Here is a 24516-nt window from a genome sequence, read left to right on the forward strand (position 1 = left end):
GGAAAGACAGATTCAGGTCGTCGACGTTCTTCTTTCTTCCCTCACAGCTTCGCCTTTGCCCTGACGTCCCTTTCCGAGAGAACGAAGTTACGGTATGATGAGGAAACGACCTCTCGATGAACTGAGAAGTTGAAAACCTTCAACCTCAGGATAGCAACGGTAGCGAAACGGGAGAGGCGATCGAAATCACCCAGCTTTCGAGTGCTCCCTCAACCCACCACCTTCTCCTTCCTCTCTTCCTCCCTTTTCTTCCAACATGGATCGTCAAGAACTCGAAGGATACGAGTACCAGTGAGTTCGCTATCTACTCTTCAATCCGAAGCAAATCTTCCTCTGACTCTCCCTGCCTTCTCTCTCCTCAGACTCACTCAAGTTCAACAAGCTGTCGACGCCGACCCAGGGAACGAGGAGCTTCTTTCCCTCAAAGCCGAGCTGGAAGAACTCATCTCTCTCACCAAACAAGCCATAGCAGCATCCCATCCACCTGTAGTTCCTACTGCTGGACCCTCTCGACCTTCTCCCAAACCCTCAGCAGCAGCCACAACAGCAACGGCCGGTCCTTCCTCCCTCCCTCCTTCCTCCTCCTCCTCCTCCTCCTTCCCAACCTACAAAGTCTCCGACGAAGTCCTCGCCAAATTCACCGACGGCGTCTTCTACCCAGCTCGAATCATCTCCATCCACGGTCCTCCCGCTTCCCCTCTCTACACCGTCCAGTACCTCGGAGCCTACTCTGCCACTCCTCCCGTCCAGCTCCCTCTTTCGTCCGTCAAGCCCATGACGGCTCAGAAGAGGAAGGCTCTCGAGGACGAGAAGGAGGATAGGGAGAAGGACAAGAAGAAGGCCAAGAACGAGAAGTGGAAGGAGATCAAGCAGAGCAAGAACGAGGAGCAGGTCAAGAAGATGGAGAGCTGGCAGAAGTTTGGAGTCAAGGCGAAGAAGAAGGGGATTGCGCCGAAGGGGTTGTTGGGAGGGAGTATGTTTAGGAGTCCGGATACTGTGAATGGGAAGGGTGAGTTTGACCTTCTCTCTTTGGCTTCTTCGGTTCGTGGGAGGGAAGGAAGCAGGAAGGGAAGGAAGGAGGAGACCGAAACGAAACGAAGCTGACCTCCCCTCCTTCTCTCTCTTCCTTTCTCGTCCTCTCTCTCTCTCCTCCTCCTCCTCCAATCACTCCTCTCGCATTCTTACCTATTTCTAGTCGGAGTCGTCAACTCTGGGAAGGGCATGACGGACTACACCACTCGAGAGAAACACAAGTTCACGCCTCGAGAGGACGAGCAGTAGTGTTGACCTTCCTTCTGGGCTTTGTCGGTTTGGGAGGAGGTATAGCTTTGGCGTGCATCAAAGGTGAGATTCTGCTCTCTTTCCATTCTCTTCACGAGCTACTCCTTGTCGCCAACACGCGACCTAAGTCTTCGCTCGACGTTCGTGCGCGTCGCCTCTCCCGCTCGACCTCACTCGTCTCTCCGCTCCTCTCCCTCTGAACCTGACGCTGATCAAGCCCTCTTCCCCTCTCGTCTTCCACAGACTCGTCAAGACCTTGTCTACCTCGTCCCATCGTGTCGGCCGAACTCAACGACCTCCAACCCACCTTCATCTCGTCTAGTCGCTTCTCTCCCTCTCTCTCCCTCCCCTTGTGCAGTCATCGTAGTAACACCTCCTCCTGCTTGTTTTTGTTTTCTCTTACCACATCAATGTTCGAAGCATCATCTTCATGAACTTTATCTCAGTAGAGCTCGAGAGTCGGAAAGGAACGAGCAGCATTCAGCGAGCTTTTCTGAGACGAGACGAGACGTGCGAGCGAGCAGATCTTCTTCCTTGCTCGGCTTTCTACTTCAGCTTACGTCTGCAAGACCAGGACTTCTACTGCTTACCAGCGAGTACGGAGATAAGGACCTCCCCGTCTCTACCAATCAATTCACCCGAACGCAAGCTTCATTCAACTTTCACGTCGCGGTGCTCTCAATCGTCTCGAGCTCGCACCGTGTTCCTCCCTTCCTCTTTTTGCTCACTCTCTCTCTTCCGCTCCTTCTCCCCTCAACGCCCACTCTCTTCCAAAGAAACCCTCTCTCCTCCTCCTCCCTCTCACTTCACTTCAACTCCCGACGATGTCCTTCTCCTCCTCCCTTCTCCGACCTGTGGCCAGGATGACTTTGTGTCGTGCATCTCCGAGGATGGCCATCCCTTCCCTGTCCCTTTTCGCTAGCGCTAGGTCCTTCGGAGCCGCTAAGAGGTCTATCTGTGAGCATATTCTTCTACTCGTTTGTCTTATCGGGAATGGAAGGCAGGAGATGTGAAGGGGGGAGATGGGCGGGAGGAGAGGGAGGAGGGAGGGAGGGGAAGAAGGGGAAGGACGTGAAGAGGGAGAACGGCGAGGGAAGGAACGAGAAGAGCGAGGCTGGAGCAAACTCGGCTCGAAGATCATGCTCGAGAGAGCTTGCGAGCGTAGATTCTCGTATATGGATCAGCTCAGAGTCGAGCAGGAATTGAGCAGGCAGCTGGATCGACCGGGCGAAGGAGGAGGGAGGGATTGGAGAGAGAGAGAGAGGGAGTTTCCTTCTTGGTCCTTCTGGCGATCTCCCCTAGAGGATTTTGCTACTAGACCCACAGACTCGTAATCTGAAGCAGATAGACGAGCCTGCTCTCTTATCGCAGTCGTCCTCTCACTGTCAAGCTCAGGACGAGGAGGGGAGGAGGGAAGGGGAAGGACGAGCTCAAACTCAAACTCGACAATCTCCTCGCCTCCCTTCTTCCCTTGATCTCCTCCCCAAAACACCAGCTTCCCTCATTTTTCTACATCGAGATCGATCACTGACTCCTCTTTACCATATTTCCGTTCAATTCTGTAGCCACCCGATACTCCAGCGACCACGAGTGGGCCACCTTCGACCCTGCTTCCGGACTCGCGACCATCGGAGTCACCGATTACGCTCAGAAGGCTCTCGGAGACGTCGTCTTCGTTGAGCTGCCTAGTGTAGGAGAGATGGTCGTTGCTGGAGGTAAGCACAATCATCGCTTCTTCTCTCGAGTGTCTAGGACTCGACGAAAAACGTTCCTCTCCCTCCGCGTTCAGCCCGTGTTCGTCCGACGAAATTCGAAGCTCACACCATCTCCTCGTCTTTTCTTTGGTCGTTGTTCGCAGAGGAATGTGGATCCATCGAGTCCGTCAAGGCTGCTTCCGAGATCTACGCTCCTCTCTCTGGAGAGGTCAAGGCTATCAACGAGGTTCTCGACGACCAGCCTGGACTCGTCAACAAGAGCGCTGTTGAGAAGGGTGAGTCGGTTCTCTCGTTCGCTTTGCTTCTACCAACCTCCCCTTCTTCCCTTCTTTATCCCTTTCGCCCTCTAATATCGAACACTAGAACAGCTGACCGCCCCTTCTCCTCCTCCCTCTTGCTCGCCGTCCGTTCCCTCGTTCCTTCGTTCCCTTTTCACAGGATGGCTCTTCAAGGTCGCCCTCACCAACCCCGCCGAGTTCGAGGAGCTCCTGACTGAGGATGGATACAAGGCTCTCCTCAACGAATAGATAGAGGGGACGTGGTGCGGTTTTCTTACTTAGGGGTCTTCTTTCAACTCAACTCTCTCTTGCGTTTTTCTTCTTTTTGCGATCTCTCCTCTCTCTTTGCGTGCAGGCTTGCTCGCGAGCGAGGGTAGTCTATTTGATCTTTTTCTTCAACGAACACTTTTGGGTCTGGGTCGAGAGACTGAGAGGGTCGTGGAGAAGTTTTCTGAGAGAAGAGCCCGTTCAGTTGAGTCTGAACGAGACGCGTCTTCTCACCGAGTTCAGGATTCGAGAGGAGAAGGACTGACGTTGATATCGTTACGGCGTAAAGAAGAGGGGAGATGCAAGTATGGTACGAGTGGAGAGTCTTTCGAGGTTTAAAGAACTCGAGCGACTGGGAAAGAGAACAATGTTGAAGAGGTAGGGTCAGCGCTCTCGAGATTCGACGACGAAGAGAGCAAGACGCGACTCACTCGTTATCTCTCCAGCCTCTGTCATATGCCTCTCAATCGATATCGACTTTCCTGAGAGCTAAGACAGAAAGAGGAAGAGGAGGTAAGTCAGCCACAACAAGAGACGCGTCGAAACGAAAAAAAAAGAGGCCAGGCTCACAACTCCGAACCCTCGCGCTCTCATCACGAACAACAGCGGCAAACCTTTCCCTCTAACTTCCTCCTCATCTGAGCCAGGTCGGGCAGCGAGCAAGGGGATCGGGTCGCCAGCAGAGTTTGTTCCATGTGAAGACGACGCGGCGACGACCTGTTCTCCGCCTCCTTCGTCCCCAGCAGTCGACCAATCTCCCGCAAACTCTCCGTTGACGTGCTCCGACGACAACGAAGGATCCCAATGCTGATGATGTTGCTCCTCGAGCTCATCCTTCGAGCTCCGAGGCAGAGGTGGAAGCTCGTCGATCTTGGGTAAGATGACCTCGAGAAGAACGTGAGATCTCTTCTCTCCTTCGTCGAAGATGGCTCCGTTCTCGGTTGAGGCGGTGTGGTAGGATCTAAGGATTCGGTAAGGGAGGGGGCCGAAAGAGCCGAGGTAGATCTCGGGTGCTGGAGCTGTTGATTCGGAGGAGGGAGGGAGGAAGTCGGCGACGAGAAGTTCGATGGTGGATTTGGAGGGACGGTAGGATTTGGCGGAGAGGAGAGTTGGGAAAGGAGTTATTGAGATGGGAGGTGGGAAGGAAGAGAGAGAAGGATGGAGAGGGAAGTAGGCGATCGAGAATTCGGCTGTTTGGGAAGAAGGCAAGAGCAAAGAGGAACGAAGGTCAGGACGCGTCGCACGAAGAAAAAGACGGTGGGAGTGGGCCGAAGACTCACTGATTCCAACTAGGTTCCAACCCAAGAAATCATCTCCTACATCTACACCACCCACCACCTCCTTCTCGACCTCCTTCCCATCCCAATCGCCCTCTTCGATCTCCCGCTCCTCACCACCTTCCCTCTCCTTGTCCGTCCCCTCCCCCTTCTCTGACTTCATGGCCACTCCCTTCGAGAACCCAACCCTCTTCCCCTCCTCCTCAGATCCTTCGTAGCGAACTCTGACCCTCTTCCTCTCCCCTCGTTTCTCCCTAACCTCGACCTCGTCGTCCTCAGCGACGGTGCTAGGCGTTCCTCCTTGGTTCCCATCCCCAGCTGAGCTCAACCACCATCTCTCTCCTCCGCTTCCTACACGGACAAAGCCAACCTTCTGCAACTGCCTGACCACTCCACCGTCTTCCTCGTTCCAGAACAACCTCCCCCCTCCGTTGAGAGAGCCAGAGCTCGTTCCCACCTTGGCCTTCCCCTTTCCCTTAGCAGCAGCTTTCCCAGGCTCAAACCGACAGATCCTGAGCTCCTCGGTTTGGAGTCCTGTCGAAACGTCGACGAGTCGGACCGTTTCGCCGTAGTGAAGGGCGTGCGACGTTGGAGCGGAGGACGCGACGATTCGAAAGGGAGCCCATCGTCCAGCGGTAAGGACCGAAAGTCGTTGGCGGTCGTCAAGCGCAAGGTGACGAGTCCGGACGGTTTGGGAGTTGATTCGACAGAAGATGGAGACGAGGGAGTTGGAATGGATTGAGTGAGGGGAGGAGGAAGAAGAAGAAGAGGAGGAGGAGACGGCGGCAGTCGAGGGTGGTTTGACTTTGAGGGCTGTTTTGGTGGGTTTGGAGAGGACATGGATTGTATTTGAGTAGCAGGTGAGGAAGGGGGTTGGAGGGCTGCTGATGGGGGTGAGATTCGGTTCCGGAAAGGCGAGTGAAGATGACGACGCGACGGCGTTCGAGGATTCCTCTTTCACAACCAATAGCGAATCCCCAGCATGAACCAGTCCATTCAAAGTTTCCCTCTCGACAGCACCGTCCCCTCCTCGATCGACGGGACTGATATCCAGCTGAAGCACAAACTTCTTCGCCTTCCCTCCCTTGCCCTCTGAGGCGTGTAGCTCTTTGAAGCTCGCGACGGCAGCCTGATCGTTTCCGTCTTGGGATGGAGGCAGATCGATCGTTTGAGAGGAGGAGGTCGTTCCAGAATCAAAGAGGGTGGACAGGGTGACGGAGACAGGGTAGGGAGGTCGAGGGGAGATGGTGAGAAGGGATGCGGAGGGAAAGAGACGCTTCTCGTCGCCGTAGGACTTTTGGACAGCTGTTCGAAGATAAGACGAGTTAAGGAGAAGTCAGATATGCTCGAGCGAAAGAGGGACAGTAGTGGAGAGACTGCTCGAACGTACTGGAGATGTGATAGGTCTTGATCGTCGTGAGAAGCGAGTTGCCGGGGACGAGCAGCTGTTCGAGGGTTCTTCGGATGCTTTCCGTGGTGATGAGCTGAGAAATCGAGTCGAGTACTGAAGACGATCGTTCGGGAGCTTTCCGTTTCTGTATGGTGGAAAACAAAAGAGATGGAGAACGATTAGCCCGAATGGTCGTTGACGTTCAGCTTCGCTCTTCTTCAGCCCTCTCACTTCAGACTCCTCGAAGCACGTCATCAAAGATAGCAGTCTACTCACCTCAGCCCTCCTCTCATTCTCCTCCTCCAATCTTCTTCCTTCAGCGAGACCTTCCAGAACTTCCTGCAAGCTGTAGCCCGTCGATTCTCCTCCTCCTTCGTTCGGGGAGCCCTGTTGAAGATGCTGCTGCAGGATTTGTTGTTCGGAGACGACGGGATCCGAAGAGATAGCGTTGATGAGGAGGTCGAGGTTGGATTGAGTCGAGGACTGAGGTAAGATCAAGGGAAAGAGGCACGAGAAGGGGCAAAGGAAGGAAGCGAGGTCAGCTCGAACTTTCCTTCCCTCCTTCTGATTCTCTGCTCCACTGCTTCCCCTCCTTCCAAAGAATATCCTCAGCGACGGAAGCGAACTCACCTGTTCCAGGTCGTGGGGGGAGGGGTAGTCTCCGAGATCCATTTGGAGGAAGAAGGAAGAAGGACGACGAGACGAAGGAGGTGGAGGGAGGGAGGGAAGGGAAGTCAAAGCTCAACCGTGTTTGCTGCTGCTCTACGGCCTCGAGGTACCTAGAAAATGTCAAGGAGCTTCGAACGGATACTGCGTCAGCTTTTTGGAAGAGAAGAGAGTTGGACAGGGAAAGGAACGTGAAGGAGAGCTGACGAGGTGGTGGTTGACGGGCGCGGGAAGAAACAGCGAGCGTGAGAAAGAACGTCCAGCTCGAGAATCGAGGAGAAGAGGATAAATTTTGCCTTGAGTGCATGCCTCGGTTTGGCCCTGATTTTCGAGATGCATCACAGCTTCTTCAAATTTTCTTCGAGGCAAGCTGAGCTTTAGCCAAACAACAATCGCGACGCGTCCTGCTGCTCTCTCGACCTCCGATACCTTCATCACACCGTCTCGGAGACCGTGTCGTCGAGTAGAAAATGTAACTACTCTTTTCGTCCGTTCGACCCTCTCTCCCACCCGATCGTTCTGCGATGAAGATCCCATGAAAATCTCGACCCAGACGAAGAACAAACGACGCGAGGCAGACTAGTAATGAGACGTAAGACCCTGATCTCCCAACGAACGAGGGTTGATCCTCTTGTATCCGGTGAGAGCTCCGTGCTTGGCGGCCTTTCCGACGAACTTGGTGGTCCTGCTGAATCGTCCCTTGGGGATGACTTGTCGCCTGTTGAAAACCGAGTCGAAGTTGATTGGAGAGAGAAAGCGAGGAGGGAAGGAGGCGATCAAAGACGGGTGAACGAAGGCGAAGAAAAGCAGAGAGAGTACGAAGGGGAAGAAAGACGAAAGAGCAGGAGTCAGTATCCAGCGAAAGAAGGAAGGACGAGGTCGAGTCGAGGAAGTGATGAAACGAAGAGGAAGAAAACATGGACTTACCACCACTTGTGAATGATCAACTCTCCCTCTACAGCCCTCTTATCCACTCCGATCTCCATCAAACACTTGTCGTACCTCACTCGATCGATTCTCTTGAGGTACTCGAGGACCTTCTTCCTGTCGTGAGCGAGCTGTCGAATGTTGTAGTCTCCCTTCTTGTCCTGCATGTTGACCATCAAGTGAGCTCGAAGGTTTCGAATCTTGAGAGTGTAGAGAGCGGCTACGAGATTCGAGAAGAAGGAAGGAGCGGGAAGAGGGTCAGGTCTCGAAACGAAGGAGAACGCGTCGACTCGACGGAGTCGAACTTACCTTGAACCTCCGGGCAACCACAATCCGGTCCCTTCCTCTTCTTCGCCTCCGTCACCTTCAAACTCTTCAGCTCCGGCTGTCCGAAAGCCTCCACCACCCTCCTCCTGTTCTCCTTCGCAATCAACTTCGCATTCGCGTTCTTCAAGTTCAAAATCCTTCCCAAGGCTTCCAAACTCCTCCTCTCTCCCTCCATGGCCTCCTCGGCTCTCTCCACCCGTCGCTGCATGTCCTCCCTGCTGAGCTTGATTCCAGGGAGGGGCATGATGTCCTTCTGAGCGGTGACGTGAGGGAGGGTGTTGAAGAGGAAGCGTTTGTCGGTTTCGGTGAGGAGGTGAGCGATGAAGGTGGGGACGGGGAAGGAATCGATAGGGTTGGAAGGGGAGAAGAGGGTGACGAGGGGAGAGCGGGAGTAATCTGGTGCGGGTTGGGCGAGGATGACGGCGGGAGGGAGGAGGGAGGAGTCGACGATGGGTTTGTGCTCGCTCGAGGATTCCGAGGTTGATTTGGCGGTTTGAGCGGCTTGTCGATCCGCGATGGAAGCGGCGAGAGCGGCGGCGATCGAGGCGTCTTTATCTGCGCGGGAGGTGGTAGGAGAGTTGTTGTCGGAAGAAGGAGGAGGGGTGGTGGGTTCGGTCGTGGAAGTCGAGGTCGAGGTCGGCTCCTCCGTTGGGAACTCGAGAGGAGGGACCGTAGTCGCGGCTCTCAACCAGTGACCTGCATCTCCGTCCTCCGTAGGCTTCCATACAGCGTCTGGGAACTCCTCCTTGGGAGCGAACTGGAGGATCCTGTCCAACTCGGCGACGACGATGGGATGCTCCCGAGTGACCTCCTCCTTCGTCAACACTCCGAGCTTGACCGCTGCCTCCATGACCTGATCCCTGAGGATTTCGACCCTCTCGATCTCCTGAGCTTCCGTCCTCAGACTCTCCAGAGCAGCGAGCTCCTTCTCCTTCTCTGCCAGCTCCTCCTCGAGCTCTTTCAGCTGCTCCTCGTCGTTGAGGATCGTCTCCTCGTCTTCCAAGAGGGCTCGTTCGGCTGGTGATTTCGCAGCCTCCATCTGTTGCTCGAGGGAGAGACGGGAGGTGACGATTTTGGTAGAGAGAGGGTTGCTGGGTGATGGGAGGTAGGTGAAGGCGTCGTCGTCCGATTTGGAAGTAGAGGGGGAGGTGGGAGCGATAGAGAGGGCTGTAAAGACGTTCTTGGGAGCGTTGATTCCGGTCGTCCAGAGAGTGTTGGGATCGATGATGGTAGCGGCGAGTTTCGTTTGACGCCATCGTTGCTCATGGACTGGGATTCCGTTGGCGTACTGTAGAAAGGCGAAGGAGGGAGAGGAGAGAAAGGGAAGGAGAAGGAGAAGGAGAAAGTCAGCTCTCCCTTCCTTCGAGCATCCTTCGCCCTCTCCTCCAATCGCACAAATTCGAGAGCAAGTATGTGTAGAGCACTTACTACGAGCTGCATCCCAAGGAAAGGATCTGGTTGAGTGTTGAACCAATCCTCCAACTTCTCCTCCTTCATCGACTTGAGGTGCTTTGCCCGCACTCGTCGAACTCGCTTGAACTCGGTCTCGAGGGTTACAGGAGAAACATGCAGCGATCGTCGAGGGAGGGAGAGCACTGTAGAAAGACGAGAGCAGTGGAAATGCAGTGCAAAAGGAGTCAGCTCGAGGAGTCGATGGGTTTGAGGTCGAAGGAGAAGGGGAAGGAGATGAGCTCGAAAAAGAAGGAAGGTGAAGGAGGAGGAGGAAAGGACGAACGAGGAATCGAAGTTGAGGAGACAGAGTAGGAGCACGAAGCTCGAGGGAGGACGGAGGCCAGCAGGCTAGGGGGAGGACGCATACGAAGAGGGAAGGCGAGAAGAAGGAGGGGAGGGAGGTCGATGTAAGGGAGGAGGAGGAAGGTCCGGAAAAGTGAGGTCGACCTTTCGGATTTCGTTTTTTTTTCTGGACTCCCTTCTCAGCGACCGTCTTCAGAACTGCACATCTAGGTCGTTGAGAAGCTCCGAAGTTCCGTGCCAGCTCGCACGAGAAAATCGTTGAGGGCAGGCTCGAGGAGGCGGAAGACCGCCTGTCGGACGCGCGTCTCTGCTCCTCTTCCTCTCAGCTTTCGAGCCGTTTCAATATATTTGTCGATCCAAGAACAGGCAGGCATATAGAACACCCATCTACTTCTTTCGACTAGGTCATCAACAAGCCCATCAAAGTTTCTTAACGGTCGCTACGAGGGAGCGTTACACTTGCCCGAATCCTTTCAGGTTTCAGCTTCGCTCCTCCTCTTCCTCTCTCGTCCATCACCATCTCTCTCTTCGGCAGCCCTGACCTTTCTCTATTGTAGCACTCTCTCGAAGGACAGACGCTGCTGATCAAGATCTCTCAAGCAACTCTTTATGAACACTGTGACCGCTTCAAGAGGGGTTCAAACGAGATTCTCCGTCAACGACCTCGACTTCGCTCCTTCGCTCGCCCTCTCCTTGTCCCCCCTGGCCCTTCGTTGGCCAATCTCAGCGCGTCTCGCTTCACATCTCTCTACTCTTCAACATCTACAGACTCCTCTCTCTCGTCACACTCGAAAAATCAACCCGCCTGGCTTTCCTCCGCCAACACCAACAGCAAACGATTCCTTCGCCCCCCTGCTCTCCCTTGCTCTCCTCTCTCTTCCCTTCCTTCCTTCCTTTCCCCTCTTCCCTCCCCTAGACCGAAGCAACCCTCGAAACGTATACAGCTTCCTCTCAAGGAAGACAGGATTACAGAGCCCACGCCCTTCTCAAGACCTCAACGAAATGACCGCCGTCCTTCACCCTTCAACGTCCACCAAGACTCTCACGAGAACGACCTCAAGGCGGTTCATCATGTCTCCTCCTTCTCGGGAAACCATCTCAACACTATCCATCTCCCCTCCTCTTCCTCTCATCGTCACTCCCTCCACTACTACTCCCTCCGCACCCAATCCTCCTTCAATCAAGGTCACCCCAGCTGCCGGAGGGGAAGAGATCTTCTCGCTCACCGACGAGGAATTGTCGGATGCTTATACGTTCGTGAAGGAGGTGGGATTCGGGAACTGGTGAGTTCTTTCGACTCGAGAAGAAGCTGGACGAGAAGGGAAGAAGGAGGAGGAGGAAGGCGAGCTAGCGAGCTGTTGACGGTTGTTTGACTGACTGACACGCGCTTTTCTTTCCTTTGGGTTTCGTTTCGTTGATGAAGGGGGATCGTCTGGCTCTGCAAGAGGAAGCTCAACAATCCTGGACAGAAGGTACGTTCCATAATCCTCCGTCCACCTCCCCTCCGCCTCTTCTTCGAGCGCATCGGCCAGGACGCGTCCTCTCGCTCTCGCTCTCGCTCTCTCTCTCTTCGGCCCTGGCCCCCAAACCGCTCGGATGCTGAAACTCCATAACACCTTTTCGTGTGTGTTCTTCTTTCCCAGGTCGCCATCAAGCTCGTTCATCGGTCCAAGACTCCTACAACAGCAGCCAGAGTGCGCTCTCTATGGAATGAGATGAAAACCATCCGGACTCTCCCTCGCTCTCACCCTTCCATCATCACCTTCGAGTCCTTCATCATCTCGCCTTCTTACGCCTTGGTCGTCATGCCTTACCTCGAGAGGCTCATGCCTGTCAACATCACCGAGGTAAGTTCTCAACGGTTCTTTACGGGGAGGGCTCAAAAGAGAAGAGACGAAGATGTGAGCTGACTCCGTTTTTTTGCGTCGAGAGCAGGAGGAAGCTCGACCTTACTTCCGAGGGTTGATCTCTGCTGTCTCGTTCCTTCACGAGAACATGATCACGCACAACGATATCAAGTGAGTCGAAGAGCAGGGGAATTGTGGTTCGTTCGAGCCTCGTGTTGACTTGACGCGTCTCGTTCCCCGTCTTTCGCAGGCCTGCCAACGTCCTTCTCAGAGACGACAACACTCCCGTTCTAGTAGACTTTGGATTCGCTACTGTAAGTCTCTCTCTCTATCCAGACTTCTTCCGAAATCACCGAACTGACGCGTCTACGACTTCTCTCTCCGTGCAGAAATGGGATGAGAAGTCGAACGAACCCTTCTTCTCGACCATCAGCTGGGGAACACCCGAGTATCTTTCCTCCTCAAGGGCTCGAGGAATGAAGCATGACGAGAGGACGTCAGACGTGTGGTCTCTAGGCGTCAGTTCATTCGTCGCCTCTCCTCGTCGTCGAAGTCGTCGCTGATCGATCTCTTCTGCCCTTCCAGATCACCCTCTTCGAGATCCTCACAGGTCGAACCCCCTTCGAGGAGTCGGAACAGGAACAGTTCTCGTCTCCCGATGAACTCCAGCTCTACTACGACAGAACCGTCGCTGGCACTTGGGTTGGAACTTGGGAGATGAGCGTCGGCGAGTCGATCTTTTCCCTTCCCCTCTCCCTTTAACTAACGATCGATTTTCTTTCTACTGTTCCAGGCATGGAAGATCTTCTCCAGCGCATGGTCCATCCCGACGAGCTGCTGAGGATCACAGCGCCTTCCGCTCTGAAACACTCTTCCCTGCGGGACAGCCTTCCTAAGCGTTCGTCCTCTTTCACTCTCTCAAACCTCCTTTAGGTTTCCTCCTAGTCAATGTGCGCAGTTAAGCTCACCACCCGCTTGATTTTCCCTCTTACCTCCCACAGCCTCAACCACTCCTTCCTACGTCAAGCACTCCGACTCGAAGCCTCTCCCTCCTCAACCCGTTCCTTCACCTCCCCAGCAGCAGCTCAACGTCAGCGTCACCAGCACCACCTCGTCGATCTACCGAGATCCCGTCGCTGGCAGAAAGGCGAATGGGAACATGTCGCCGCCTAGGAAACCGAGAGCTGGTCTGGCGATGAGTCCTTCGAGAGAGACGCTGAAGTCGAACGGGACGACTACTGTTAAGGTCAAGGGTGAGTTTTCGTCCCTCTTCTTCGTTTCTTTCTCTTCGAACTCTGACCATGATGCGTCCTATCACTCAGTTCACTCCCCATCGAAGAAGATCGTCAACGGCGCCGCCGCGTCTCCTCGCCGACGCGTCGTCTCCAAGGTCACTCGAGTCCCAATCCCTCCCTCCAACACCCTCAGTCCCTCTCGACCACATCATACGCCTCCCAGCGGATCCGTCGTCGCACCCCCTCAACGCACGACTTCTGTTCCTTCCCCTGTATCTCCTCCTCGACAGCACCTTCGAAACTTGGGACCTCCCGGAACGGAGTCTCCTCGAACGAAGCGACGGCACTCGAGAGTCCTCGTTGACGTTACTCTCAGCGGTGGGAACGTTCAGCAGGAGAATGTTGTCGGAGAGGCTAGGAAGGCTGGGGCGAAGAAGGGAGGAGAGGGAAAGGGAGAGCGACGTGATCAGCTTGGTGAGTCTTTCGAGTCCTTCGCCTTTCGATTCTCGAAGCTGATCATCTCCTGAACTTGAATCTCAGCCCGTCAAGAAGATCGATCCACGGAATCCCCTAGCAAGAGGAAAGCAGCTCAGGCAGCGATTCGAGCCGCGAAGGTCCAGAAGAGTCTGAACGATCTGCGAGAGACGTTCGAACGAGGTCCACCAGGTGAGTTCACCTTCCGCTCTGCTTTATCTTCTCTACCACTCAGTACCTGACACCCCTTTCCATCAATTCAAAGCTTCCCCCGAGATGATCAGGAGTGCTGTTCGCCCTCTTACCGCCGAGAACCTCGAACCAAGTCTGGAGAAGAGATTGGCAGACAGTGAGTCCTTTTCTCTTTCTCGCTCTTCGAAGCTCGTTCTGACGCTGACCTGTGTTGATATTCTTCCAGCCATACCGTCTTTACACACTTCTCAGAGCTCCGAGGCCCTCGAAGCGGCTTCCCTCGACCTTCGTCTCGACCGGATCTCTCTCGTTCGTTCCACTCTCCTTTCCAACACTCTCACAGTCGATCAAGCTCTGACATTGACTGCTTCTTTTCTTGCAGTGGGTGCGGAACGTCGAACGGATCGTTGAAGAAGCTCGCGCAACCCTCCACGATCCTTCTCTTCTCTCCCCTCCCAACTCTCCCGTGTCCGACGCTCACCTCACCGTCTCTCCTCTCATCGAATCCGTCAACGCCACCCCAACTCGGTCCGCTCTCGCTCTTCTGGCCGCTCCCAAAGCCACACCCACTCGAACGCTTCTCAACGGAGTTCCAATTGTTCTTGCAGGAGGAAGACCTCTCGCCGTGCCTGAGTCAGTCGGAGCTCCATCTCCAGCCAGAGCGTTCTCTACACCTCCTGCGAAGGGAAAGGACGCTCAGATCGAGGAGAAGGAAGGGAGGGTCTACGAGACAATCGCGTTTGGAGGGTTTGGCAGGCCGATAGACGGGACGATGGAGGAAGTGAGGGATTCGGTCAGGTCGTCGAAGCTCAAGAGGTCGAAGTCGAAGCGTTCGTTCTCTCTCTCTTTCTATCTCATCTCGACAACCCTTACCAACTCTAACTCTCTTCTACTTTTTACAGTCCTTGCTCTCTTCCAAACCTCAACGGATCCCAAGACGACTCTCAGCGGCGGCGAAACTCGTTCGTTGAATCTCCTCTCTTTCGACGCGACGCGACTCTATCTTCTCGTTCTAACCAAGCTTCCTGCCTTCGTTCTACAGCCGAAACCGAACGTCTCTCTTTTCTCAAGTTCCCACCTCCAGCACCTCCAGCTCAAACCTCGACCTCGCACTACCGAACCACCTCCTCGTCTTCCTCCCCTTACCCTCCCACTCCCGCTCCCACCCCTCTCAACAAACCCTCTCTCCTCCGACTCAAGTCTCTCAAAAACCTCAAAGGCATCCGATCCTCCGTCCAACTCGCTACTCCTCCTCCCACTCCGGGTCCCTCCGACGAAGTTCTCCTCTCCTCCTCCGTCGAACGACGAGGTCAAGGTTGGGGTTCTCCTCCTCCTCAAAAAGAGCCCGACTACTTCGCCAGCGGGAGTGGGCTGAGAGGGAGGAAGAGCATCAAGGGGTTGAAGAACTTGTTCTCTGGAGGAAGTTTGAGTCGAGGAGCGGGGGCGTCGTTCGATCGGGAGATGCTGGAGCGGGAGCGAGACAGGAGTGGGACACCGTGGACGATGAACACGACGAGCTCTCAGTGGACGGACGCGACTGCTGCGACGGAGGCGACCATGACGGGGAGTGTGTCGAAGGGGTCGAGGTTGGCGAGTGCTTTCAAGAGCATGAGCTTCAGGAGGAAGAGCTAGATTTGTGGATCTGTTTTCGGTTTTGTTTTGGTCTCCCTCTCTCGCTAGATCTCCCTTTTCTCTCATCTTTTCTTTCACGAACTCTCATCTCCTCTACCTATATGCCAGCCTTTCTTCTTTTTTGGGTTCACGATTATGCCTTCGTCTTTTCTTTTCTTCTCCTTCTCTCAGTTGTCTGTTTCTTCTCCCTCTTCGACGCGCCGGTCGCGACTCTGTTCTCCCTTTCTCGTTCGATAACTCATGCACGAATCCCCCCCCCCAAAAAATTCATCTTCTCATACAACAGCAGGTCAACCAAGCTACACTACCGAAACCTCTTTCAACTCCTGCTCAAGAAACGGGAGCACTCGATTGCTCAGCGATGATCTCGCCCTTCTTGTTTCTCTCGACTTCGTCCGCGTGAGCCGTCTCTGCTTCGACAATCTCCTCCTGGCTGACTCCTCCTTCGATCGGAGCGGAGGAAGAGGAAGAGGAAGAGAGCTCCTTGGCGATGTGGAGACCGTAGGCCTGGAAAGGGAACAAGCGAAGAAGAGAAGGTGAGCGAGGGAAGTGAGACGAAGGGAGAGCGAGGAGAAGGGAAAGAACGAACGAGATGAGCGAGTCGAGCGTCGATCATGAAGCCTCGAGATTCGTATTCTGAAGAAGAACAAGAGAGCTGATCAGTTTGGTTTCCGGCTTGGAGAGAGGCAAAACGACGAACCTTGGAGAGTCTCCCAGAGTCGAGAGATCTCGACGATTCGCTGGACGATGTGCTCTCCGGCCTCGAACTTAGGCTTGGGCGGGTCGAGTTCTCCTTCAGGCAGATTGATATCGACGGTTACGAGGTGCATGTTGGCGTCGGTCATTCCTGTTGAATCAAGAGGAGAAGGAAGGAAAGAGAAAGGTGGTCAGCACGTCGTCCGAGCTTCCCTCCTCCAACAAGCCACCTGCGATGCCACCGATCCAATTACGCTCTTCTGACTCTCTTCAGACCCGATCACTCACCAGGATCAGAAACCATAACTCCACTAACGCTCTTGATCGTTCCCTCTCCTCCCTCTCTGCTCCCTCCCGCATACCCAGTCTCCTCAGCGAGCTCTCTCAGCGCCGTCTTCTCCGGCCCTTCTCCCTGTTCAATCAGCCCAGCTGGGAATTCGATGATGGTCTTGCCGATGGGAGGTCGGTACTGCTCGATCACGATCGTTCGGGTTGGGGCGGTAGGGGAGTGCAGGAGAGCGAAGATGGCGACGGCTACAGAGGGATGAGGAAGGCGAGGGAAGATCAGTAGGAGTAAGGAAGGGAAGAGCTGGGATCGGGAGTAAAGGGATAGTGAACTGACCGTCCACGCCTCCAGATCCTCGAGTCTTTCGAGTGGCGACTTCCCAGAGACGCTGAACGGATGGGAGGAAGAAGAAGAGGGAGGGAGGGGAGGGGAGATGGTGAGCTCGCCAATTCCTTCCTTCTCCTCCCTCTCCTCCTCCTCGCCACATCTCGCCTGCCTCTCTTCCCCCTCCAGACACAGTCTCGCCTCGTTCTCTACTATAACAATCTCTTCCGTGAACTGACCTCCTTCCCATCCTCGTCCTCGTACGTGATCTGTTTGAGCTCAACGAACTTCGCCTTCGATCCCTCGATGGGACTCGTCTTGACGATTCTAGGTTCTTGCTTAGCCATAGTGAGAGAGAAGGGGCGGAGGGAGTAAAAGAGGGTTGACGTAGTTGTTTTGGTAGAGAGGGAAGGGATGTTCTTTGTGAAGATTCGAAGCAGATGGTGGGGGTTCATGGATGGGAAGTTGAGCTCTCGATCTTGAGCCTTTCAGCTCCACTTAAGGGAACGTCATTTTCCTCTGATTTTCTGGGGGGAGCGCGATTGAGCTAGAGACAAGGAGGAGCATAATGGTAGAGACGAGACAAAATTCAACGGTTGAAAGACGAAGAACCACTGAGATCGAGACACAAAAGCGAAAAACGTAAACACGACGCGTCGAAAAACAACACAACCACAACCCAGCCAGCCTCCCTCTCCTCGAGCTCAAACTCCTCTCGTACCCCTTCTCCCTGAACTCTCTCCATTCCCTCTCATCTAGCAGTCGATCATCGTGGTTCGAGGTGTTGATTCCTCCTCGTTGCCGTCGGAAGAAGACGTCGACATCCGTTCGAGTTTCCGCTGCTGGAAGAGATCGAGGACGGTGAGAGCTGAGGTCCGAACGTACTGCTTCAGGGTGATCCCTTCGCCGTATTGGCTGGACGCGTCAAGGAACGAACGAGGAGGAGAGTCAGCCGTCGTTCGAGTTGTCGTTCGTCAAACGTTCCAGATCGCTGTCACGGTACGAGCAAGGAGGTGCGAGGAAACAAATTTCTTACCATCATACGACCTCCCCTCCCCCCCGCCCCCCCCCCCTCCCTTCCTCTCTTCTTCGCGTGCTCTCTCTCCTCAAAGGCTCTAGATGGCCACCCGCATTTCCGCCGTGTCCTGCTGAGCAGCCCGCTTCCTCTTCCCCTTCTCAGCTTCGACAGCCTTCCGCTTCTTCTCCCTCTCCATCTTCGGCCTTGCCTGCTCCTTCTCCTCCTCGAGAGCAGCCAACCTCTTCCTCTCCCTCTCCTTCTCCTCTCCCAAACGACGCTCCTCAGCTTCTTCCGCACACCGGTTCTGAACCTCAACCTGCCAATCCTCTAGAACGGACCACCAAGCGAGAGATAGTCCCACGAGGTTGTCGTCTCCTAGAAGGTCGTCCGTTTCCAAGTCCTCGACGGAAGTCGGGACGAACGGCGAGCTCAACAGCTCCTCGAGGGTGGCGGCGGAGACGAAAGACGAGAGAGTCACGCAGGCCTGGACCGGGTACTCGAGATCGAACTGCTGCTGAGCTGCTTGCATGAGCTGAGTTGAGAGGGAGGCGATCTCGGCGCTTTGAGGGACAATGTCGAGGAAGTGGAGGAGGTCGGGACCAGGAGAGGGTGGAGGAGGGAGATGAGGAGGTGCTGGAGAGGGTGAAAGGGATCGGGAGGCTATGGGAGGAGGAGAGGCGGGAGGGAGGGGAGGAGGAAGGAGGTTCGACCCAATATCGAGAGGAAGACGATCCATCTATGAAGAAGAGGGGCAAGCAAGCGTCAGCAACTCGTAAGGAAGAAGAACGGATGGAAGAAGGGAAGGAGAAGGAGCTCAAGAAAGGATGATTGAAACGTCAAGCTCACCAAGAGTCCAAGGATCTCAAAATATATCCCAAACGTCTCAGAGAGATCGAGTACTCGCTGCTGTACTCTGCGAGGGGTCAAGAAAATCGACCTATAGAAAGGGAGGGAAGAGTGAGGTTGAAGAAGGTGGTGGTTGAAAGTCAAAGCAACTCTCCTCCCTTCTGAGCTTCGAGGTTCAAAGTCGAGCTCATTTCCAGCGTCTCCAGGGCAGGCCTGAAGAATTTTCAGAGACCGAGATTTCGCCAGTGTATGCTCTTGCCTGTAGAGAACAGCTTTCTTTACGACCGATTTTTAGTTTCATTAGTACAGTCTCATTCAAATCGACGTTGAACCACGCTTAAACTCGATCGAATTCGGTGTTGACCTGACACGTCCACCACACCTCCTTCCTTCTCCTTTCCCTCCTCCACCACTCCACCAGTCTTTATCCATCTCCACCTTCTCAATCTCGTGGATGAGTGGCACTCCTCATACTCCTATAGGAGGTCCTCGTCTGGTCTCCAAACTCTGCGTCGTAGGAGAAGCGACGGAGGAGGAAGGGAACGGCGCCTCCTTCCTCCTCTTCTGCAAGCTCAACGTCCCTCACAGCAGCATCACTCAGAGCTACCCTCTCTTTCCTGGTATGTTCGACTACTCATACCCTACTTGAACCTCCTTGCTATCCTCTCTTCCAACTCTCGTCGACTTTAAGCTCATCCTTCCACTTCTCCTTCCACCTTGAATCAGACGACCACATCCAGCTCCGCTCGACAACCCTCGCTCCCCTCACTCCTTCTGGGTCGCTCGCCCTCTCCCCACCTTCCAGTCCACTCATTCTTGAGGCATCCAAACGACTCAGGATCCCAACCTCCTCATCCATCAGCTCGTCTTCCTCCACCGCTCGTCCACCAGAGGTCATCATCACGATCCAGGACTTTGCCGTCTCGCTCGTCGTCGAAGGAAGTGGTGGCGAACCAGGAGGAGGCTCAGGCTCCTATGGAAGAGCGTCTCCTCAGAGGATGGGCTCGAGTGGGTCAGGCAGGAGGAGCTCGTTTTCCCCCGTGATGGGAGGAGATCAGGAATCGACCGTCTTTATATGCGTCCTCGAGGTGGCCATCCCCTGCTCGACCGTTCCTCCTCTCGACTGCTACTCGGTGAGTAGAGACGCGTTTTTCTCTTCTTTGTTTCAGGAAACGTGTTTTTTACGTCGATGGCTAACGCTCGTATATCCTCTGGTCGGCTCTCATTTCAGATCTCGCTTCCTCTCCCTCGATGCCTCTCCAACACCCTTCGCTTCCACCTCTCGCCTTCCTCGCCCGCCTCCTCGGAGGGCTACTACAACATCGCTACCACTCCTCGCCTCCTCTCATCCCCAGAAGTACCAACGGAGGAACTCGCACTCGAAGGAACCTTTCAGAGCACGCCGACGCTCGAAATTCGATGGGCAAAGGGGACAGAGACGAGCCTCCTCGACGCGTCAACCTCGTCGTCCGGAGGAGGGAGATCCAAGATGGTCACCGTTCGAGAGTCTAGCTCCAAACTCTCTTACACCGTCGTCGACCCTTCGTCGGAGGCAGGAACGGCCACGGAGGTCCTTCTCGACTACCAGTCCTCGAATTCAGTCCACTTCGCCGGAGTCGAATCATCCGTCATCCTCGACCTTCAGCTGGATCTTCCTTCTTCGCAGCCCTTCGAGTGGATCGAACTTCCCTTCGTCACGACCAACGTTGGACTCGTCTCCTTCGGACTCTTGGATTCGGCTCCTCAACAGGACGATCCGGACGCGTCGACGACCTCGACCATCCACTCTCCTCCTTCTCCCTCTCCTCCCAACCGATCACCCTCCTACCTCTCCAACACGTCCAAGCCTAATCCAGCATCCACTTCCCAACTATCTCTCCTCCGCCAGCAACTCCCTTCCATGAACGAGACGTCGGATCTCTCGTTCGCCTTCGATCAATCCTCGTCTCCCTCGCCAGGGACGTCTCCTTCGATCCGACACCGATCCCCTCTCTCAAGGAACAACACGGCCAGCACACCCGATCATCGAACCTCCAGACGGATCCGACTTCACCTCGACATCTCCAAAATCCATCAGCATCGAGCGCACGAGCCGTTCACCATCACCCTCCAGGGATCGCTTCGACTCGGACAGCAGCAGCAACAGCCCGGCGAGGTCGTCCTTCCCTTTGTCTCGATCTCAGGAGAGGAATCCTTGACGACGTGCCTCGTTACGGTCAACTCCTCAGCCGTGCCTCATGCTCAAATCCTCGGTCCTCAGTCGTCGGAACCCGTTTTAGACTCGTCCTCGTCCTCGTCGAGATCGAAACCACCGCCAGCAGGCGAGCGATGGGCCCACATCCTCCCTCCATCCTCGGACTCCCAAGCAAGCATCGACGAGCACTCAAATCACTTCAAACTCGTCCTCCCACCGCCTCCTCCTCCTCCCGCTCCCCTTCCTCCTTCGCCGAACTTCAGAACCATCAAAGCTCGACGGCAATCCACGACCTCATCGTTGCATCCCGCCCAGAATCTCTTCTCCGGATCAGCAGCAGGAGACATCCAGTCGAAAGGATGGGATCAAGAGCGAGTCGGAGGAGGATCTCAACCGGAAGGAGACGCCGTCGTCGAAACGATCCCCAAGGTCGAAGTCGAAGTCGTTCTCGTTCCTCGTCGTCCTTCGTCAACTTCGTCGGAACTCGTCGACGCGTCCAAGAAGGGAAAGGGGAAGTCGAAGGCCTCGTCGGCGACTCCAACCGAATGGGATCAGCTCACGAAGATGCGACTCCTTCTCCCTCCTCGAGTCCCGCTCCCCGTTCAATTCGACCTCGAAGAAGAAGAGGAGGAGGATACGTTCGAGTTTGGGATCATCGCTACCGGATCGACTTCGCCTCCTACGCTTCGAGTCCTCTCGGCTTCGATCGACTCGAGATCGGTCGCGTTTGAGATCCAGGAGAGGGATAACGGAGGAGAAGCCGAGGAGGCTCCGGGAGTTGTGGGATATGTGAGGCTCTTTGGGGAGGAGGGGATGAGAGAGAGGGGTGGAGAGGTTGAGGTATGCTTTGTTTTGGAGGGAGGGGAGGGAGCTGGAGGTGCTGTCGTTGAGATGAGCTCGAAGCTGTGGAAGACGAAGTCGAAGGGAAGGGAGGTGGTATTGGGGTTGCCGAGCTTCGGAGCTGTTGTTGGATGGCAGGAGATGAAGGTCTCTGTTGGAGGAGGTGAGTCGTTTCCCTTCGATCTTACGGTTCTTGTCGCCGAGCTGACTTCGACGCGTCCTTCTCTCCTTTCCCTTTCCAGAGTTCTCCCTCTCGCCACTTATCTCCTCATCGACGACTATCTCCACCTCAACCACATCCAGCTTCACCACCCTCACCCACTCCCTCCCAGCTCTCCACGCTCCACATCAACGCGTCCTCCTCCTCCTCCCCGCCTCTCCTCCTCCCACCATCTCCTCCCGAGCATCCTTCTTCTCCCCCTCCAACCTCCCGCTCATCATCCTCTCCTTCCTCCTCCTCTCCATGGGAACCGAAGTTCGAACCCTCCGCTCAGGTCTCGTCGACATGGTCCTCTCCATCCAAACCGAAGCCTTCGCAACGAGGGAAGCCATCGGTCGATGCGACGCTGCCGTTCAGGCTTTCAACTCCAGACCGCTCGTTCATCATCATCCTCCCAACAACCCACCCTCCCCTTCCTTCACCACCTCGATCGACTCGGAGGGGAACACCATCCTCCTTCCTTCGTTCACGGACGTTCCTTCTTCGCATCAGCATCAACAACAGCATCAGCAACAGCAACGACCATCGCATTCGCATCAGGGAGGAGGAAGGACGGAACTCGGACGACCAGCATTATCTTATACGATTGGGACGACGCTTAACGACTTGCTGGAGAGGAACGTGCTAGGGAGGGGAGTGAAGAGGATGGGCGGAGGGATTTGGAGGATCTTGAGCTATCTCGTTGCTGTTTAGGGATCTGCTTGAAGAAGGAGAGGGAGAGATGCAGTTGGTCAGTAGGTTTTGATGGATGAGGCATTGGCATTTTTTGTCTCTGGTGGTGGAGGAAGTGCAGGAAAGGAAAGGAAGGGGCAAGGACGAGACGCGTCTTCCGTTCCCTTCGATCCCTCTTGACCTTTTCGCCCTCTCTTCGTGAGTAGAGATTCTTTTTCCCCGTTTCTGTGTCTCAGAATGTGAACTATGTAGGCTGAACCTTCCCATCCCTTCTTCTTCTTTATCCCTCATTCGCCGTCCAGCAATCCAATCTTATCTTCCCGTCCGATTGGTAGATAGGTCGGCGCGTCCGACCGATTTCGAACTTCCTTGATCTGTCTGCCGCTCAGTCCCTCCCCGCTTCCCTTCTCTACTTCTCGCCACCCAACCACGACCCACTTGAACCCCCCATCCTCAATCTTTCAGTTTTGTTCGACGACCATGGTAGCCATCCAACACGACCCTTCTCTCCTCCCTCCCTCGCTCAAGATCGGGCTCGAAGGAAAGGAACCCTTCGAGTACATCGCGATCCCTGACGGGACGTTGAGACCTGTGAAGATCCAGGAGTTCAGGACGGTGGGGAGCTTTAGTTATTTGGATGGGAAGGAACCTTGTGTGCTTGTACCTTGTGAGTTTTTGGACTCGTTCGCTTCGAGGGAAGGAGAACGACGAGAGCTGATTCCTCACTTCGTTCTCTTCGTTTCATTCGCCAGCCGCTCCTCCAGAAATCCATCGTTCGTCCTTCATCCGGCACCTCCTTCCCTTCTCCCACTAACCTTCCCTTCCTTCCCCTTCCACAGTCCGTCTCCCAGTGAAAATCCGCCCCGACTCAGGCGACACTCTCCTCGACGTCCACTCCCTCAAACTCCCCGGAACCTCCCCTCTCTCCTCCTCCCTCCAAGTCGCCCATCTCCTCACTCCCACCCTCGACTTCTCCTCCCTCTCCTTCATCACCGACGAAAACACGCTCCTCAACCTGTTCGGCATGATCCGAGGAGAGCAGAAAGCGTTCCGGATCGATGGCGACCTGTCCGACGACGCGGTGCTGTTACATTCGTGCGAGAAGGAGATCTGGGATCGGAGTCATGCTTTCAAGGGGTACGAGGAGAGTTTCAAGAGGAGGGAGACGGTAGAGGTGAAGGGGTGTGAAGGGACGGTGGGAGGGTATTGGAGGTTGTCGACGTGAGTGCCGGCGTTGCGAGAGAGAGAGAGAGAAGGAGAGAGAGACGCGTTCGCTGACTTCCCTTTTCGGCGTTGGTTCTCAGCTTCGAACTAGGTCACCACAAGATCTTGCTTCGGTACCAAGTCGACGCTCAACTTCCTCTTCCTCCGCCTAGTCAATTCAACACGCCTCCTCGGCGTTCAAGCGACGGCGACGCGTCGTGCGACTCTCCCTCTTCCTCCTCTTCCTCGATCGCTTTCGCCTCCCTCCCCCCTTCTTCTTCGACACCGACCCCTTTCTCCCTCACCACCACGAGCACGCCTACGCTCTCCTACCTCTCCTCCCCCTCTACCACCCTCCCACCTCCTCAATCCTCCCTCCTCTCCCTCTCCTCTTCACCGCTTTCTCAACCCTTCTCGCCCTCCTCTCACTGGCCGCACCTCTACCTCACCCAAACCTCCACGCTCTACCTCGGAGCGCACGACAAGTTCGGGACCTTCTCTTCTGCGAACTTCAAGAAGCTCCAACTCGGGAAGGGCGAGTTGAAGGCTTGGGGCGAGAGGGAAGGGTTCAAGACGTTGGGCAAGGTGAACAAGGTGTTGGAGAGGATGAGGAGGTGTGTTAAGAAGGAAGGCAAGCTTGGTGGGGGTGGGAGAGTGAGTTTCGTTTTCGAAGGCACAGGGAGCGGGTCGGTCGTGATGAGCGTTTGGAGGAGGACGAAAGGGAGGGAGGAGCCGTCGAGGGTCTAAAGATTATATTTGGAGGGAGATGGTAGATCTCTCTCTCTTTCTTAGAAGCTTCGTCTCTAGGTGGGACTTACATATCTAGTAGTCTAATAGGTATCTGCTCGTACGAAACGAACGCGTCGTTCTTTTTCCCCGACGCGTCGTTCGATCGATCGAGTCTCTCTCTCTCGAGAGAAGCCCGTCGAGCGAGGGTCGTCCATTTCCTTCTGT

General features: G+C 55.1%; 9 protein-coding genes across 9 annotated transcripts; 5 read left to right on the top strand and 4 right to left on the bottom strand.

The window, feature by feature from the left end:
- The first annotated feature begins 60 nt into the window (after positions 1 to 60).
- On the top strand, positions 61 to 1727 carry BDY24DRAFT_374469 (uncharacterized protein). The gene is made up of 4 exons (XM_076638424.1): positions 61 to 291; positions 363 to 1009; positions 1196 to 1344; positions 1525 to 1727. Exons 1-3 carry the CDS (start codon positions 257 to 259, stop codon positions 1279 to 1281), a joined length of 768 nt encoding a protein of 255 aa, XP_076501375.1. The 5' UTR covers positions 61 to 256; the 3' UTR covers positions 1282 to 1344; positions 1525 to 1727.
- A 233-nt stretch (positions 1728 to 1960) lies between these two features.
- GCV3 (glycine decarboxylase subunit H) lies at positions 1961 to 3677 on the top strand. Its single transcript, XM_076638425.1, has 4 exons — positions 1961 to 2238; positions 2847 to 2996; positions 3140 to 3271; positions 3435 to 3677. The coding sequence occupies exons 1-4, from the start codon at positions 2106 to 2108 to the stop codon at positions 3521 to 3523; spliced, it is 504 nt and encodes a 167-aa protein (XP_076501376.1). The 5' UTR covers positions 1961 to 2105; the 3' UTR covers positions 3524 to 3677.
- Positions 3678 to 3786: 109 nt separating this feature from the next.
- Positions 3787 to 7085, bottom strand: BDY24DRAFT_374475 (uncharacterized protein). Its single transcript, XM_076638426.1, has 7 exons — positions 6839 to 7085; positions 6485 to 6691; positions 6209 to 6353; positions 4822 to 6123; positions 4112 to 4731; positions 3973 to 4030; positions 3787 to 3893 (listed from the first exon to the last, which is right to left on the bottom strand). Exons 1-7 carry the CDS (start codon positions 6878 to 6880, stop codon positions 3877 to 3879), a joined length of 2391 nt encoding a protein of 796 aa, XP_076501377.1. The 5' UTR covers positions 6881 to 7085; the 3' UTR covers positions 3787 to 3876.
- A 306-nt stretch (positions 7086 to 7391) lies between these two features.
- Positions 7392 to 10062, bottom strand: MRPS28 (mitochondrial 37S ribosomal protein uS15m MRPS28). Its single transcript, XM_076638427.1, has 5 exons — positions 9864 to 10062; positions 9557 to 9723; positions 8111 to 9416; positions 7802 to 8021; positions 7392 to 7592 (listed from the first exon to the last, which is right to left on the bottom strand). Exons 1-5 carry the CDS (start codon positions 9943 to 9945, stop codon positions 7454 to 7456), a joined length of 1914 nt encoding a protein of 637 aa, XP_076501378.1. The 5' UTR covers positions 9946 to 10062; the 3' UTR covers positions 7392 to 7453.
- An 892-nt stretch (positions 10063 to 10954) lies between these two features.
- BDY24DRAFT_335053 (serine/threonine-protein kinase) lies at positions 10955 to 12492 on the top strand (the record flags this gene model as incomplete). The annotated part of the gene is made up of 7 exons (XM_076637176.1): positions 10955 to 11166; positions 11307 to 11355; positions 11527 to 11730; positions 11819 to 11901; positions 11981 to 12044; positions 12120 to 12248; positions 12316 to 12492. The coding sequence occupies 7 exons, from the start codon at positions 10955 to 10957 to the stop codon at positions 12490 to 12492; spliced, it is 918 nt and encodes a 305-aa protein (XP_076501379.1).
- A 3009-nt stretch (positions 12493 to 15501) lies between these two features.
- YSA1 (ADP-ribose diphosphatase) lies at positions 15502 to 17098 on the bottom strand. Its single transcript, XM_076638428.1, has 6 exons — positions 16809 to 17098; positions 16582 to 16633; positions 16248 to 16493; positions 15964 to 16110; positions 15853 to 15899; positions 15502 to 15770 (listed from the first exon to the last, which is right to left on the bottom strand). Exons 1-6 carry the CDS (start codon positions 17022 to 17024, stop codon positions 15594 to 15596), a joined length of 885 nt encoding a protein of 294 aa, XP_076501380.1. The 5' UTR covers positions 17025 to 17098; the 3' UTR covers positions 15502 to 15593.
- Positions 17099 to 17617: 519 nt separating this feature from the next.
- BDY24DRAFT_13215 (uncharacterized protein) lies at positions 17618 to 18690 on the bottom strand. Its single transcript, XM_076636011.1, has one exon. The coding sequence runs from the start codon at positions 18321 to 18323 to the stop codon at positions 17685 to 17687; it is 639 nt and encodes a 212-aa protein (XP_076501381.1). The 5' UTR covers positions 18324 to 18690; the 3' UTR covers positions 17618 to 17684.
- Positions 18691 to 18801: 111 nt separating this feature from the next.
- BDY24DRAFT_13246 (uncharacterized protein) lies at positions 18802 to 22662 on the top strand. Its single transcript, XM_076636015.1, has 5 exons — positions 18802 to 19053; positions 19160 to 19566; positions 19665 to 21630; positions 21710 to 22557; position 22662. The coding sequence occupies exons 1-4, from the start codon at positions 18888 to 18890 to the stop codon at positions 22378 to 22380; spliced, it is 3210 nt and encodes a 1069-aa protein (XP_076501382.1). The 5' UTR covers positions 18802 to 18887; the 3' UTR covers positions 22381 to 22557; position 22662.
- On the top strand, positions 22663 to 24343 carry BDY24DRAFT_13247 (uncharacterized protein). The gene is made up of 4 exons (XM_076636016.1): positions 22663 to 23026; positions 23112 to 23132; positions 23199 to 23580; positions 23664 to 24343. The coding sequence occupies exons 1-4, from the start codon at positions 22840 to 22842 to the stop codon at positions 24307 to 24309; spliced, it is 1236 nt and encodes a 411-aa protein (XP_076501383.1). The 5' UTR covers positions 22663 to 22839; the 3' UTR covers positions 24310 to 24343.
- The last annotated feature ends 173 nt before the right edge of the window (positions 24344 to 24516 follow it).

The sequence above is a fragment of the Mrakia frigida genome (genome assembly GCF_051309035.1).
Source record: "Mrakia frigida strain ATCC 22029 unplaced genomic scaffold BDY24scaffold_1, whole genome shotgun sequence".
Taxonomy (NCBI): domain Eukaryota; kingdom Fungi; phylum Basidiomycota; class Tremellomycetes; order Cystofilobasidiales; family Mrakiaceae; genus Mrakia; species Mrakia frigida.

Bases quoted from the DNA above. Each gene is read 5' to 3' on its own strand.
- BDY24DRAFT_13215 (XM_076636011.1), bottom strand. From the start codon at position 18,323: ATGGATCGTCTTCCTCTCGATATTGGGTCGAACCTCCTTCCTCCTCCC.
- BDY24DRAFT_374475 (XM_076638426.1), bottom strand. From the start codon at position 6,880: ATGGATCTCGGAGACTACCCCTCCCCCCACGACCTGGAACAG. The intron at 4,732-4,821 runs GTGAGTCTTCGG...CTTCCCAAACAG, and splicing joins TTGGAACCTAGTTGGAATCA to CCGAATTCTCGATCGCCTAC. The intron at 4,031-4,111 runs GTGAGCCTGGCC...TTTCTGTCTTAG, and splicing joins GAGCGCGAGGGTTCGGAGTT to CTCTCAGGAAAGTCGATATC.
- BDY24DRAFT_13246 (XM_076636015.1), top strand. From the start codon at position 18,888: ATGAGTGGCACTCCTCATACTCCTATAGGAGGTCCTCGTCTGGTCTCC. The intron at 19,054-19,159 runs GTATGTTCGACT...ACCTTGAATCAG, and splicing joins GAGCTACCCTCTCTTTCCTG to ACGACCACATCCAGCTCCGC. The intron at 19,567-19,664 runs GTGAGTAGAGAC...CTCTCATTTCAG, and splicing joins CTCCTCTCGACTGCTACTCG to ATCTCGCTTCCTCTCCCTCG.
- BDY24DRAFT_13247 (XM_076636016.1), top strand. From the start codon at position 22,840: ATGGTAGCCATCCAACACGACCCTTCTCTCCTCCCTCCCTCGCTCAAG. The intron at 23,027-23,111 runs GTGAGTTTTTGG...TTCATTCGCCAG, and splicing joins ACCTTGTGTGCTTGTACCTT to CCGCTCCTCCAGAAATCCAT. The intron at 23,581-23,663 runs GTGAGTGCCGGC...GTTGGTTCTCAG, and splicing joins GGGTATTGGAGGTTGTCGAC to CTTCGAACTAGGTCACCACA.
- MRPS28 (XM_076638427.1), bottom strand. From the start codon at position 9,945: ATGCGTCCTCCCCCTAGCCTGCTGGCCTCCGTCCTCCCTCGAGCTTCG. The intron at 9,724-9,863 runs GTTCGTCCTTTC...GTCTTTCTACAG, and splicing joins CTCCTCAACTTCGATTCCTC to TGCTCTCCCTCCCTCGACGA. The intron at 9,417-9,556 runs GTAAGTGCTCTA...GCCTTTCTACAG, and splicing joins TCCTTGGGATGCAGCTCGTA to TACGCCAACGGAATCCCAGT.
- BDY24DRAFT_374469 (XM_076638424.1), top strand. From the start codon at position 257: ATGGATCGTCAAGAACTCGAAGGATACGAGTACCA. The intron at 292-362 runs GTGAGTTCGCTA...CTCTCTCCTCAG, and splicing joins CTCGAAGGATACGAGTACCA to ACTCACTCAAGTTCAACAAG. The intron at 1,010-1,195 runs GTGAGTTTGACC...ACCTATTTCTAG, and splicing joins GGATACTGTGAATGGGAAGG to TCGGAGTCGTCAACTCTGGG.
- GCV3 (XM_076638425.1), top strand. From the start codon at position 2,106: ATGTCCTTCTCCTCCTCCCTTCTCCGACCTGTGGCCAGGATGACTTTG. The intron at 2,239-2,846 runs GTGAGCATATTC...TCAATTCTGTAG, and splicing joins AGCCGCTAAGAGGTCTATCT to CCACCCGATACTCCAGCGAC. The intron at 2,997-3,139 runs GTAAGCACAATC...CGTTGTTCGCAG, and splicing joins AGAGATGGTCGTTGCTGGAG to AGGAATGTGGATCCATCGAG.
- YSA1 (XM_076638428.1), bottom strand. From the start codon at position 17,024: ATGAACCCCCACCATCTGCTTCGAATCTTCACAAAGAACATCCCTTCC. The intron at 16,494-16,581 runs GTCAGTTCACTA...ATCCCTCTGTAG, and splicing joins AGGATCTGGAGGCGTGGACG to CCGTCGCCATCTTCGCTCTC. The intron at 16,111-16,247 runs GTGAGTGATCGG...TTGATTCAACAG, and splicing joins AGTTATGGTTTCTGATCCTG to GAATGACCGACGCCAACATG.